Source organism: Oncorhynchus clarkii, chromosome 2, assembly GCF_045791955.1.
Source record: "Oncorhynchus clarkii lewisi isolate Uvic-CL-2024 chromosome 2, UVic_Ocla_1.0, whole genome shotgun sequence".
Classification (NCBI taxonomy): domain Eukaryota; kingdom Metazoa; phylum Chordata; class Actinopteri; order Salmoniformes; family Salmonidae; genus Oncorhynchus; species Oncorhynchus clarkii.
The window spans coordinates 12550821-12566243 of record NC_092148.1 but is presented as its reverse complement, the minus strand read 5'-3'; the positions used below and the strand labels follow the sequence as shown (position 1 = coordinate 12566243).

General features: G+C 41.8%; 1 protein-coding gene across 1 annotated transcript; it reads right to left on the bottom strand.

Moving 5' to 3' along the window:
- Positions 1 to 6639: 6639 nt before the first annotated feature.
- Positions 6640 to 15093, bottom strand: LOC139421663 (L-rhamnose-binding lectin CSL2-like). Its single transcript, XM_071172754.1, has 10 exons — positions 14983 to 15093; positions 12930 to 13032; positions 12569 to 12604; positions 10692 to 10745; positions 10476 to 10611; positions 10145 to 10254; positions 9966 to 10010; positions 7400 to 7538; positions 7136 to 7263; positions 6640 to 7060 (listed from the first exon to the last, which is right to left on the bottom strand). The coding sequence occupies exons 2-9, from the start codon at positions 12958 to 12960 to the stop codon at positions 7158 to 7160; spliced, it is 657 nt and encodes a 218-aa protein (XP_071028855.1). The 5' UTR covers positions 12961 to 13032; positions 14983 to 15093; the 3' UTR covers positions 6640 to 7060; positions 7136 to 7157.
- Positions 15094 to 15423: the final 330 nt, after the last annotated feature.

Sequence of the window (15423 nt, the reverse complement as noted above, 5' to 3'; positions counted from 1 at the left end):
TCATTGTGAAATAATGAAGAGAAATATAGATACAACATATCGGTGCTCATTGGACATAAACATTACACAACAATTTGGAGATAGCAAATTCAACAATGAGTGGTTTGTAAGGAATTGGTGACAGTGCCTAACTGCAAGCGTTGCAGCTGGGAAGTCGAGAATAAACAGCTCAAACTGGGAAAATATATTTTGAACGGTCATTCAACTCAGAATTGTAAATCTGTCATCTTTCTCTTTGATGACAAAATTTGTCCACAAGGACTGCCGCGCCACTTTCCTGTTCAAGCATATCACAACAAGTGAGTCCAAAAATGTCTTATGCTGCTTCATAAATTATGTACTGTAGGATGCCAGAGAGATATCTATCTTGTAGCTAAGAAAGTAATACTAAGTGTATGTTGTGTAGTAAGCTGTTAGTAGCCCATGTGCCTCACCTTTACTGGCATGCACCCACTTTAAGAAATAATCATTTTTGCTTCACTGAGATTTACATGCTAAAATCGCCACTGGTGTTAAGACTCAAAAAGATATAATCGGAATGTTTCCTGCATGGATTTTCGTAGCAGGGAGACTATCAAGGGGGTTATTTATTGGGTGGAGCAAGAAATAAAGGCAGAAGATATAACGGAAGACATCAATGGAGTTGTTGGTGCACGCCGATTGACCTGTATGGTGGACGGAGAAAAGAAGTTCACTTCATCCAAGCTACTGTTCTTTGATGAAGAGTCTCTCCCTTCTCATATAAAGTTAGGATTCATGAGATACCCTGTAAGAGCTTTTGTGCACAAGCCTCTTCAGTGTCATGAATGTAAAATATCTGTCAAGTGTGTGCAGAAGGGAAGAATATCGTATACCAGATGAAGGGAAAGGCTGCAAATGTGGAGGTGAACATGTGCATGAATTCTTGTAGAATGAGGTGGCAAGGGGTGTCCAGTCTCCAATCTGGAGGTGTTGAGAAAATTGGAAGGAACGAGTGGCGGGGAATAAGCAATGGTAGTAGAGCCACCAAGACCAGTGAAGGCTTCTCATCAACCAAGGGATAGTAAAATGCTACATGTTAAAAAGGTGGACTTAGTATTATTTATTGCAATGATCATAAACTGTACAGCACAAGCGAAGAAGAAGTCTAACAAAATTGGAGTCATTGGAGTCAGGGTGGTGAGGTCTGCCCAATGCATCACCGGGGTCAAACTACCTGCCCTCCAGGCCACCTACAGCACCCGATGTCACAGGAAGAACAAAACAATCATCAAGGACAACAACCACCCGTCTCAAGGCCATCAGACTGTTAAATAGCCATCACTAGCACATTAGAGGCTGCTGCCCTATATACAGTGCCTTGCGAAAGTATTCGGCCCCCTTGAACTTTGCGACCTTTTGCCACATTTCAGGCTTCAAACATAATGATATAAAACTGTATTTTTTTGTGAAGAATCAACAACAAGTGGGACACAATCATGTGGTGGAACGACATTTATTGGATATTTCAAACTTTTTTAACAAATCAAAAACTGAAAAATTGGGCGTGCAAGATTATTCAGCCCCCTTAAGTTAATACTTTGTAGCGCCACCTTTTGCTGCGATTACAGCTGTAAGTTGCTTGGGGTATGTCTCTATCAGTTTTGCACATCGAGAGACTGAATTTTTTTCCCATTCCTCCTTGCAAAACAGCTCGAGCTCAGTGAGGTTGGATGGAGAGCATTTGTGAACAGCAGTTTTCAGTTCTTTCCACAGATTCTCGATTGGATTCAGGTCTGGACTTTGACTTGGCCATTCTAACACCTGGATATGTTTATTTTTGAACCATTCCATTGTAGATTTTGCTTTATGTTTTGGATCATTGTCTTGTTGGAAGACAAATCTCCGTCCCAGTCTCAGGTCTTTTGCAGACTCCATCAGGTTTTCTTTCAGAATGGTCCTGTATTTGGCTCCATCCATCTTCCCATCAATTTTAACCATCTTCCCTGTCCCTGCTGAAGAAAAGCAGGCCCAAACCATGATGCTGCCACCACCATGTTTGACAGTGGGGATGGTGTGTTCAGCTGTGTTGCTTTTACGCCAAACATAACGTTTTGCATTGTTGCCAAAAAGTTCAATTTTGGTTTCATCTGACCAGAGCACCTTCTTCCACATGTTTGGTGTGTCTCCCAGGTGGCTTGTGGCAAACTTTAAACGACACTTTTTATGGATATCTTTAAGAAATGGCTTTCTTCTTGCCACTCTTCCATAAAGGCCAGATTTGTGCAATATACGACTGATTGTTGTCCTATGGACAGAGTCTCCCACCTCAGCTGTAGATCTCTGCAGTTCATCCAGAGTGATCATGGGCCTCTTGGCTGCATCTCTGATCAGTCTTCTCCTTGTATGAGCTGAAAGTTTAGAGGGACGGCCAGGTCTTGGTAGATTTGCAGTGGTCTGATACTCCTTCCATTTCAATAGTATCGCTTGCACAGTGCTCCTTGGGATGTTTAAAGCTTGGGAAATCTTTTTGTATCCAAATCCGGCTTTAAACTTCTTCACAACCGTATCTCGGACCTGCCTGGTGTGTTCCTTGTTCTTCATGATGCTCTCTGCGCTTTTAACGGACCTCTGAGACTATCACAGTGCAGGTGCATTTATACGGAGACTTGATTACACACAGGTGGATTGTATTTATCATCATTAGTCATGTAGGTCAACATTGGATCATTCAGAGATCCTCACTGAACTTCTGGAGAGAGTTTGCTGCACTGAAAGTAAAGGGGCTGAATAATTTTGCACGCCCAATTTTTCAGTTTTTGATTTGTTAAAAAAGTTTGAAATATCCAATAAATGTCGTTCCACTTCATGATTGTGTCCCACTTGTTGTTGATTCTTCACAAAAAAATACAGTTTTATATCTTTATGTTTGAAGCCTGAAATGTGGCAAAAGGTCGCAAAGTTCAAGGGGGCCGAATACTTTCGCAAGGCACTGTACATATACTTGACATCACTGGCCACTTTTAATAATTGGAATATTAGCCACTTTAATATTGTTTGACGTTTTGCATTACTCATCTCGTGTGTGTGCGTGTATACTGTATTGTATCCTATTCTACTGTATCTTAATCTATGCCGCTCTGACATTGCTCGTCCAAATATTTCTATATTCTTAATTCCATTCCTTCCATTCCATTCCTTACTTTATATTGTGGGTATTGTTAGATATTACTTGTTAGATTTGACTGCACTGTTGGAGCTAGAAACACAAGCATTTCGCTACATCTACAATAACATCTGCTAAATGTGTATGTGACAAATTTAATTTAACCTATTTGATTTCGAGGTAATTTTACGAGTCAACTAGTGTTATAACTGGAAGTCTACAGGAACAATTAGCATGCTAGCTGTTCCTGTTCATCCAACTCTGGGGAAGTTAATAAATAGCCTCATTGCCAAAATCTCAAACTATCCTTTTAGTTTGGAAGAAATGAGTCATTGGGGCTAATTACAAGGGGAGCCTTTTTTTGTTGTTGTGGTTATTCTGTCAAATTCGTAGGTGGGACATTTTTAAATGGTCATTTTCCGGATGGAAAAACAGTTTGTCAACTTAAACGACCAAAACCAGATAGAAAGAATTCAGAAACAATATTGAACTTAATATATTTTGAATAATACCATCTTTGAGAAGGAACAATCCAATGAAAGCTCCACGGTCAGGGCGAATCAGAAATACAAAAAACAGGCATTCAGGGCACATGCTTCTTGATTGTGTTATGCTTGAGCAGAGGAACACAGCATTAGCCATGGCAGAATGCATAGAATTGCAGGATATTATCTTTAAAACTGCAACATTTTCTCTCCTCAATGAGAAAATGTGTAGAATTGCAGAAAATGTGCTTCACAAAAGCAACATTTCTACTTTACCCTTCTAGCTATATGGCTGTTCAAGTGTATACTTCCTGTTCCAATGAACTGTGGGGAGGTCAAAATATACAGTATGATGGGGATCCCTGGTTTGCCGGTTTGCCTGAGTGGGGGTCCTTGGTCCTTTATACCCATGTATAAAATGGTATAGGCTACTTTCAGTCATTAATTTCTTAGTCTCTCTTTCACTCCTCTCTCAAGAGGACCTGAGCCCTAGAAGCATGCCTCAGGACTACCTGGCCTGATGACTCCTGGCTGTCCACATGGTCGTGCTGCTGCTCCAGTTTCAACTGTTCTGCTTGTGGCATAGCACTTTGTGACATCAGCTGACGTAAAAAGTGCTTTAGAAATAGATTTTATTGATAAATGTTTCAGGGTTAGCAATATCAATGAATATTTGATTAACATATTACTGTAAATAGTTTTGGATGCGATACGATATTGAATTTGGGTTCAGATTTTGTGACTTAGTAAGTATTCTTACTCTTGAACTCACCAAAATAAATCCTCTGGCATCAACCTCATGATCAACTCTAAACTTAGATGATATACTTACCTGGGTGAGTTTTAGTCGGAGTAATGTATGTGTGTGTGGAAGCTACATTGAAATGTTATTAACTTTTTGTATTACCAGTCACATTACGACTAATGGAGAATGAGCAAATGATTACGTTAATATTCTCTTCTCCTGAGCAATGTAGCTTTCATCGGTTGCAATTTATGATCCCCTTTTCCTTATCAATGATTTCAATTTGCTGTCAAAATCACCTCCATTAAGGACATTTACTGGAAGACCCTGATCAGACACAAGACAATGACACAGTGGATGGGAAATCTATTAAGACTTCATTTCTTAATGTTTTTTTACAATACAATTTGAACATGGATCAGTCACATTTTGCCTGATTTAAGTTACATAAATCAATCAATGATTCAAATGGAAAACAGATTGTATTTTTGCCTTTGGGTTGTCCCCAAACTTTCTGGTTACACAGCTAGAATGAGATTAAGAAGGATTAGACAGTGAAGTCATCAAATTGAAGATTATCCAGGAAGTATATCGGCATTGGAAGCCAAATTGAACTCCCAATGAATGGAGCCGACCGAAACAATGGAAACAGTTGGCTCCGATACTTACGGGTCTCGTTCATGACATCTCCGTCTAATCCCTCTCTCTCATTTTTTATTTTTGAACCTTTATTTAACTAGTCAAGTCAGTTAAGTTAATATTCTCCTCACATAAATCAGGTGATATCAGAAGAGATTTAGGGGAAGAGCTTTCACTGATTCAGATGAACACCCACTTTCACAGTAATTGTCCTCTGTTACAAAATATTGATTTATCACCATCTCTAATGTTCTTGGTATACCGTTTCCTTTTGTGAGTTGAAGGAGATGCATGAAATGTTTGCCTGTTTACATTGAATAATAATTTACCCTCCAATATCCCTGTGTTTTGGCTTTTTTGGTATACCCCAGGTTTTGTGGAGGGAAGACTGTTGGAAAAGCATTCCAGATGAAACCGGTTGAGAGAATCCCAAGTGTGCAACCCTGTCAAGGCAAAGGAAGGCTACTTTTGAAGAATCTAAAATATATTTAATGTAAAACTTTTTTGGTTACTACATGATTCTGTGTTATTTCATAGTTTTGATATCTTCACAATTATTCTACAATGTTGAAAATAGTACAAATAAATACCCTTGAGTAGATGTCCAACCTTTTGAATGGTACTGTAGATTTGAGCAATAAGGCCTGAGGAGGTGTAGTATATGGCCAATATACCACGGCTAAGGGCTGTTCTTATGTGCGACACAGTGCCTGAACACAGCCCTTAGCCGTGGTATATTGGCCATATATCACAAACTCCCGAGGTGCCTTACTGCTATTATAAACTAATTACCAACATAGTTATAGCAGTAAAATAAATGTTGTCATACGGTCTGATATACCATGGCTGTCAGCCAATCAGCTTTCAGGGCTCGAACCACCCAGTTTATCATTGATTTTTGACTACTGTAAATATGAGCACCCCACTGCTTTTTTGTATGTGTAGACTAGCATCTTCTTTGGACGCCAGGTCCTGGTAAATTCTTAATGGACAACTGGAAAGAGTTGAACATTTTCTTTCTCTTCTGTTCATGCTGCTGGGTTAGACAGTGAGGTAGTGACAGATACTCCAATAACTCAGGTCTGTGTGTAGAGTGCCTTCAGAAAGCATTCATACACCTCGACTTACTCCACTTTGTGTTACAGCCTGAATTCAAAATGGATGACGAAATAATTCTCACCCATCTACACATTTAAATTTTTTGCAAATGTATTGAAAATGCAATATAGAAATCTCATTTAGATAAGTATTCAAACCCCTGAGTCAATACATGTTAGAATCACCTTTGTCAGTGATTACAGCTGTGAACCTTTCTGGGTCTAACAGCACACCTGGACTGTACAAAACTTGCACATTCAATTCTTCAAGCTCTGTCAAGTTGCTTGTTGACCATTACTAGACAGCCATTTAAGTCTTGCCTTACTTTCGAGTTGATTTAAGCCAAAACTAAGTAACTGCAGTGTATATTGCGTTTTAGGTTATTAAAATATGAAGACTGGTACTCGTGTTTTGTTTGCCCCAAACAAACCATGTATCCAAGACCTTCAAATGTTTTAATCCTTCTTGGTGTAATATCATTTGTGGATTCAAATAAAGTATTTAGTGTGTAAGGACATGCTTCATAATATTGAACAAAAGACCAAGTCTTGTCTTTATGCTGCTTAGTTTAATTCAGACCAACCCCCACAGTTCTTAGTGAAAATCAGACCAACCACCTCAGTTCAGAAAATCAACATTGTTTTGAAGAAATACTTTAGTACACAAAATGCAAAGTATTATGTCAGTGTTATTTGAAGAATAGTTTATTTTTGGGGTTAATGTTTAATTTCTCCAGGCTTCCTCCTGACCGTGCATTGCTGCAGCACAAGAGGGGCCTCATTATGATTTTATTACACAAGTTATGCCTCATGAAATACACAATCAATGGGATTTACCAATTTTAAATTTACATAGATTTTACACTCGAGACTTCAGAGGAGAGAAGACGGGAAAGAAATACAAATCCCCCCAATGAAGAGGAAGATATCCAAGTAGTCTCTCTGGTCTTTGTTCCTCAGAGAAGATCTCCTGCAAGACAAAAACGGTCAGCCCCAGTGTTCTACTTCCCAGTCGTGTGTGTGTGTGTGTGTGTGTGTGTATTACCGTATGCATGCGTCCCTAACATTTAGCCACAGGTGTACGCCACTTCCAGGTACTTGTAGGTTCCAACACATGGATCTCCATACAGAGAGTTGGACGCCGGGACGTCACACTGGCTCTTCCCATTACACCTGTGTCAACGACAGGAACAGGTTAACACTACAGTCATGTTTCTACAGTCCAGGTTAACACTACAGTCATGTTTCTACAGTCCAGGTTAACACTACAGTCATGCATTTGTAATAGTACATACTGCAGGTACAATACCTCTCTGCCACCTTACTGGTGGTTATGGATTGGCTGAGGCAGTTGGTGTTGGCTAGTTGGTTAGCGGGCCGTTTAAAGGAACACACTAGCTGGTCACGGCGGCCATAGTTGGCACTGTAGATCTGGATCGTTCCTTCATCTGAGGGAGATGAGGAGGAGAGGTAAGACTGGATGTCTTTGGTGTGTTCTAGTGATGATAATATAAACTATATATAATACTGCTCTACTTTGCTATTATATAATATACACTGCTCAAAAAAATAAAGGGAACACTAAAATAACACATCCTAGATCTGAATGAATGAAATATTCTTATTAAATTCCTTTTTCTTTACATAGCACATTCAACTAACAACAAAATCACAAAAATCATGAATGGAAATCACATTTATCAACCCATGGAGGTCTGGATTTGGAATCACACTCAAAAGTGGAAAACCACACTACAGGCTGATCCAACTTTGATGTAATGTCCTTAAAACAAGTCAAAATGAGGCTCAGTAGTGTGTGTGGCCTCCACGTGCCTGTTTGACCTCCCTACAACGCCTGGGCATGCTCCCGATGAGGTGGCGGATGGTCTCCTGAGGGATCTCCTCCCAGACCTGGACTAAAGCATCCGCCAACTCCTGGACAGTCTGTGGTGCAACGTGGCGTTTGTGGATGGAGCGAGACATGATGTCCCAGATGTGCTCAATTGGATTCAGGTCTGGGGAACGGGCGGGCCAGTCCATAGCATCAATGCCTTCCTCTTGCAGGCACTGCTGACACATCCCCGCCACATGAGGTCTAGCATTGTCTTGCATTAGGAGGAACCCAGGGCCAACCACACCAGCATATGGTCTCACAAGGGGTCTGAGGATCTCATCTCGGTACCTAATGGCAGTCAGGCTACCTCTGGCAAGCACATGGAGGGCTGTGCAGCCCCCCAAAGAAATGCCACCCCACACCATGACTGACCCACCGCCAAACCGGTCATGCTGGAGGATGTTGCAGGCAGCAGAACGTTCTCTACGGCGTCTCCAGATTCTGTCACGTGCTCAGTGTGAACCTGCTGTCATCTGTGGCGAATTTGCCAATCTTGGTGTTCTCTGGCAAATGCCAAACGTCCTGCACGGTGTTGGGCTGTAAGCACAGACCCCACCTGTGGACGTCGGGCCCTCATACCACCCTCATGGAGTCTGTTTCTGACCATTTGAGCAGACACATGCACATTTGTGGCCTGCTGGAGGTCATTTTGCAGGGCTCTGGCAGTGTTCCTCCTGCTCCTCCTTGCACAAAGGCGGAGGTAGCGGTCCTGCTGCTGGGTTGTTGCCCTCCTACGGCCTCCATGTCTCCTGATGTACTGGCCTGTCTCCTGGTAGCGCCTCCATGCTCTGGACACTACGCTGACAGACACAGCAAACCTTCTTGCCACAGCTCGCATTGATGTCCCATCCTGGATGAGCTGCACTACCTGAGCCACTTGTGTGGGTTGTAGACTCAGTCTCATGCTACCACTAGAGTGAAAGCACCGCCAGCATTCAAAAGTGATCAAAACATCAGCCAGGAAGCATAGTTTTCTGAGAAGTGGTCACCACCTGCAGAACACTCCTTTATTGGGGGTGTCTTGCTAATTGGCAATAATTTCCACCTGTTGTCTATTCCAACAGCATGTGACATTTGTCAATCAGTGTTGCTTCCTAAGTGGACAGTTTGATTTCACAGAAGTGTGATTGACTTGGAGTTACATTGTGATGTTTAAGTGATCCCTTTATTTTTTTGAGCAGTGTGTGTATATATATATATATATAAAATCATCATATGAGAGTAGAATATATTGTATAGGAGAGTGTTGACACGCTTACCACATTCTAGAACATTAGAGCCTTACCACATTCTAGTAGAGCATCAGAGCCTTACCACATTCTAGTTGAACATCAGAGCCTTACCACATTCTAGTTGAACATCAGAGCCTTACCACATTCTAGTTGAACATCAGAGCCTTACCACATTCTAGTTGAACATCAGAGCCTTACCACATTCTAGTTGAACATCAGAGCCTTACCACATTCTAATAGAGCATCAGAGCCTTACCACATTCTAATAGAGCATCAGAGCCTTACCACATTCTAATAGAGCATCAGAGCCTTACCACATTCTAATAGAGCATCAGAGCCTTACCACATTCTAATAGAGCATCAGAGCCTTACCACATTCTAATAGAGCATCAGAGCCTTACCACATTCTAATAGAGCATCAGAGCCTTACCACATTCTAGTTGAACATCAGAGCCTTACCACATTCTAGTTGAACATCAGAGCCTTACCACATTCTAGTTGAACATCAGAGCCTTACCACATTCTAGTTGAACATCAGAGCCTTACCACATTCTAGTTGAACATCAGAGCCTTACCACATTCTAATAGAGCATCAGAGCCTTACCACATTCTAATAGAGCATCAGAGCCTTACCACATTCTAATAGAGCATCAGAGCCTTACCACATTCTAATAGAGCATCAGAGCCTTACCACATTCTAGTTGAACATCAGAGCCTTACCACATTCTAGTTGAACATCAGAGCCTTACCACATTCTAGTTGAACATCAGAGCCTTCACACGTTATGCTGCGTGCTGCCAAGACAAACAAACAGGAATTACACACCACTGGCCACTGCTGGGCAGACATAAATAAAATGCATACATTTTCATAGCTGACATTAGCCTAGTGTAGTATTTTGTATTAATATACATAGAAACAGACTGACTTGCTGGGCTGCAGGTGTAGGTGGTATCCAGGTATTTGTAGATTCCAACACAGGGGTCAGAAGTACGGAAGACTTCAGTGTTCACTTCACACACCTGTTTCCCATTGCACCTGGGGGATATCAGGAGGTAAGATGAGTTATGGCTGGGATTTAATCAAACGCGGTGTCAACAAGCATGCAGCGCTTGACATTTAAAGCAAACATTTGCAGTGTTTACTGTGAACATCAGGAAAATTGGCTTTAAAAAGGCACATTGATACTGCAATGTGCTTTTCAACAACGTGCCTCTGAATCCCAGCCGGTCTTTATCAAATAAACACTGACTGAGTACCTCTGTGAGAGGACCTCCAGGGTGCCCGTCTGTGAACACTGTGTGTTGGTCAGCTGGTTGGCAGGTCGTCCTTCTCTGCAGGTGGTTCCGTCAGTCCTTCCATACAGAGCTCTCTCAATGAAGATCACTCCAGAATCTAGCAGGGCAAGAAAAACAATGTAAAGAAACAGACAGCACTATGGAGAGACCATCAGGATAGAATGTGTGTGTTCTTACCACAGATCAGGAACTGGACGTTTTCTCCATTGTCACAGGTGACCACTCTCGTCGCTGAGTGAGAAACAATCACATATACACTGAACAAAAAATAAAACGCAACAAATGTGTTGGTCCCATGTTTCATGAGCAGAAATAAATCCCAGACGTGTTCCATATGCAAAACAACTTATTTCTCTTAAATGTTTTACAAATTTGTTTGCATCCCTTTTGGTAAGCATTTCTCCTTTGCCAAGATAATCCAGCCACTTGACAGATGCGTCAAATCAAGAAGCTGATTAAACAGCATGCTCATTACACAGGTACACATTATACTGGGAACAATAAAATGTGCAGTTTTGTCACAAGACAATACCACAGATGTCTCAAGTTGAGGGAGCGTGCAATTGGCATGAATGTCTACCATAGCTGTCGCCACAGAATTTCATGTTCATTTTTCTACCATAAGCAGCCGCCAATGCTGTTTTAGAGAATTTGGCAATATGTTCAACCGGCCTCAAACGCAAACCACGTGTACCACCAATTCGGGACCACCACACCCAGCTTCTTCACCTGCGAGATTGTCGGATATGCCCTCCGACGAAACATCACAGTTTTGTCCATACAAAACTAAGATCAAATCGTACTACACCGGCTCCGACGCCCGTCGGATATAGCAGGGCTTACAAACGATTACAGACTACAAAGGGAAGCACAGCCAAGAACTGCCCAGTGACAAGCCTACCAGTTGAGCTAAATTACTTCTATGCTCGCGTCGAGGAACGTAACACTGAAACATGCATGAGAGCATCAGCTGTTCCGGATGACTGTGATCACACTCTCCGCAGCCGATGCAAGTAAGACCTCAACTCACAAGGCCGCAGGGCCAGACGGATTACCAGGACGAGTACTCCGAGCATGCGCTGACCAACTGGCAAATGTCTTCACTCACATTTTCAACATGTCCCTGACTGAATCTGTAATACCAACATGTTTCAAGTAGACCACCATAGTGCCCAAGAACACCAAGTTAACCTGCCTAAATGACTATCGACCCATAGCACTCACATCTGTAGCCATGAAGTGCTTTGAAAGGCTGAACACCCTTATCCCAGAAACCCAAGACCCACCCCAAAAAGCATACCGCGCCAACAGGTCCATAGATGATGCAATCTCGATTGCACTCCACACTGCCCTTTTCCACCTGAACACCTATGTGAGAATGCTATTCATTGACTACAGCTAAGCATTCAACACCAGAGTGCCATCAAAGCTCATCACTAAGCTAAGGACCCTGGGACTAAACACCTCCCTCTGCAACTGGATCCTGCTCTTCCTGACAGGCCAACCCAGGTGGTAAGGGAAGCTTACAAAACATCCGCCACACTGATCGTCAACACGTGGGCCCTCAGGGGTGCGTGCTCAGTCCCCTCCTGTACTCCCTGTTTACTCATGACTGCACAGCCAGGCACGACTCCAACGCCATCATTAAGTTAGCTGATGACAACAGTGGTAGGCCTGATCACCAACAACGACGAGACAGCCTATAGGGAGGTCAGAGACCTGACCGTGTGGTGCAAGGACAACAACCTCTCCCTCAACGTGATCAAGACAAAGGAGATGATTGTGGACTACAGGAAAAGGAGGACCGAGCACGCCCCCATTCTCATCGACGGGGCTGTAGTGGAGCAGGTTGAGATCTTCAAGTTCCTTAGCATCCACATCACCAACAAAGTAACATGGTCCAAGCACACCAAGACAGTCAGACTAAAAATACTTGGCATGGGTCCTCAGATCCTCAAAAGGTTCTACAGTTGCACCATCGAGAGCACTGTGACGGGTTGCATAACTGCCTGGTAAAAATAAAATGATGCGCTCACACACAATCACCAACGTACCTGCAGCTGGTAGTGTACAGCAAACTGCAGCCAGCACTGAAACACATCACACAGCTAGTTCAGCTTTTCTAACCTTGGTCAGTCTCATCGCAATTCTTTACAGAAGAGTAGTGTACAGCATATACAGTAAGTATATAAATAATGTACAGTATATAGTATGGTACTGCGTATAGACATATGGGAAATCACCTAGTCCTCAGATAATACAGGATGCTGTATATTAGACCTGGGTCATACTGTTGATATTGGACTTCAATTACTTTCAATACAAACTGATATAGAAATTTCTGGAAAATACTGGAATGTATATTTTAAACGCCCTCAAATACATATTTTGTTACAAGTCAGTCAGTATACTCACAGGTGAACGCAGTCAGTCTGACAAGGAGCATGATGCTGGGTACAGGTGTGGTAGTAGCTGGTTCAGTTGTAGTAGTAACAAGTAAGATGTTACAGATGGTCACCTGGACAAATACACCTAACATTTATTGATACTTGCAAAGAACAGATCCTTGTTTGCAAAGCATCAACCAGGAACACAAAGCACAGCAGATTAGCAGTCAACTCGGCAAGACAGAACTAAAATCTCACGCCAGCTCAAACCACATGTACTGTGTGATGGTGCCGTCCTTCCGTTACGCAATCACCACAGCATGAAGCCCATTTTAGTTATCGTTGGGTTTTATTTTCTCTGGGTGTCAATCTACCTGTGATTATGTCACGTAATACAGTTTCAGTTTAGTTAATTCTGCACGGGAGACAATCTAATTAACAGTGCTTAATTTTAGCCGGCTGGCACCTTCCTGTTTTAGACTATCGTTGGGAACCTTTTTAGCCAGATTCAGTACCTCTCCCAGAATTTCATTTTTTATCTTCACTTTTCGCAATGTGAATATTATAATAAAAATATATCAAAGTGAATTTGAGTTGCCTCATTGGCAATTCTTCCATACAGGCCATTCCCAATATTTCAAATACAATCACAGGAAAAGACAGGTTGGCTACCAAAATATATTTGATCAGCTTCCAAATATTGTTGTACAATGTAAAAACGAGAGAGATGGTCTTTTGGCAGGAACATGTCAGACATCTCCGGTGAGAGTACTGCCCATCATTGGGTGAATCAGTGATACTGGTAACTATTTTCAGTGTCACTGACTTGCCGAATGATGCGCAGTACTCTCGCCGGGGATGTCCGACATGTTGTGCCAAAACACCATCTCTAGACTAACTTCATCCTCATATTGTAGCCTACAATATATGTGTCTCCACACACCTAGGCCAAGGCTATTGATGGATTCAAGACAAGGTGTTTTTTATTGAGCTCAGTCAGTTTGTCAGTGTCAAAGTAGCCTGTCATTGTGATCATTTGTGCACTATTAAAGATTCTGCCAAAGTCAGTCATGTAAAATTATGCAGAATTGCATTCAATGTATTTATATAAAAGGCCACATTTTTCCCAGACCCTAGGCTACAAAATAAGTTTCCCCGTGTGTGTAGTTCTACTCTATGCCACTATACACGTACACAATCTGTTCTCAGAACATTTTGTATTATTCTATAGTTAAATCCATAACACTACATTTAGTATGATAAGTCACATTTCATACGGTATGTATTAATTTGAGAACATCCATCACCCATTTTGTATGAAACATTACAAATTAAAATTCATATTATGTTACAAATTTGCAAAAGTAATCAAATGTTACAATTCTAGGTAGGAGGTAGGCAGCTAACGTCATATAGCTTGATAACGTTAGCTTAGCCTAGGGGTTACGTTTAGGAGCTAAGGGATGTGTTAGCTAACATGCTAAGTAGTTGCAAAGTAGCTAAAAAGTAGACAGTAGTTGAAAAATTGTTATTAGCTAAAGTGTCAATGTTGTTTCAAACTCGTCACCTTTGGGTTGCTAGAAATTTGCCTTATACACCCACCATGACCAACCACCATGCTTACGTTTTTGTCTTAAGTAACCATACTGAATCATTCTAAACTGAGTGTTCCGGATGTACTTTTACTACGTATAGTCTGAGACCAGGCTGCAATGCGATGATATGCATACAATGATTTATTATAAAAGTGATATTCCTTCATGCGTTCCGGTACCTCAGAATTCCCCAGGTCACCCCCTTCTCGCGCTCACTTTTTGTTCCGGCACCTACCAATTAAGCACTGAATTTAGCAAAGTTTTCATGCGCAGGTCTTCCCATATTCACATAGATGACTATACCATATGTGATTGAATCGCAAGACAGCGTTATATTGGTTTTTCATTTCAATAGTACAATCGCCAGTTACCATAGATTAACATAATTTACGCCATTTGCTATGTCCTTTGTTGTTTCTTTATTGGACCAATTACACGTGTACACTTTGATTGTTTCAAGTTGTTTGTATTGTTTGCTTATCTCACCCTGAGCTGGCTTGTTTCTCCTGCGTCTCTGAAAGGAGCGTGTTCAGGTATTAATGATTATATATCCTATGGCAGACGTCCCCAATTACATTCAGCCGTGGGACGATTTTGCTTTACGGGAATTCTATTAATGCCCCTGGCCTGCGCCCCGGGTTAAACCGGTAAGCGTTGATTGCCTCCGTTTTGAACCAGGCCGCCTCCCGGCATTGAGCTGGGTGCCCCAAATTTGGTCGGATGGAGAATTGTATACACCATGCTTACATCACTGGGCCCGTAATCAACCAATCAAACTTTATTGGTATGGTAATATTTACCTAATTTGTCAAATCCTAAAAGAGGGTTAGCAACCTTTTGTTGTTCAATGAAATGGGAGAATTACTGTCGGAAGATGGAGGAAACTGGGGTTTTGTTTGACACTACTAGTGAGTCGAGTGAAGCTAA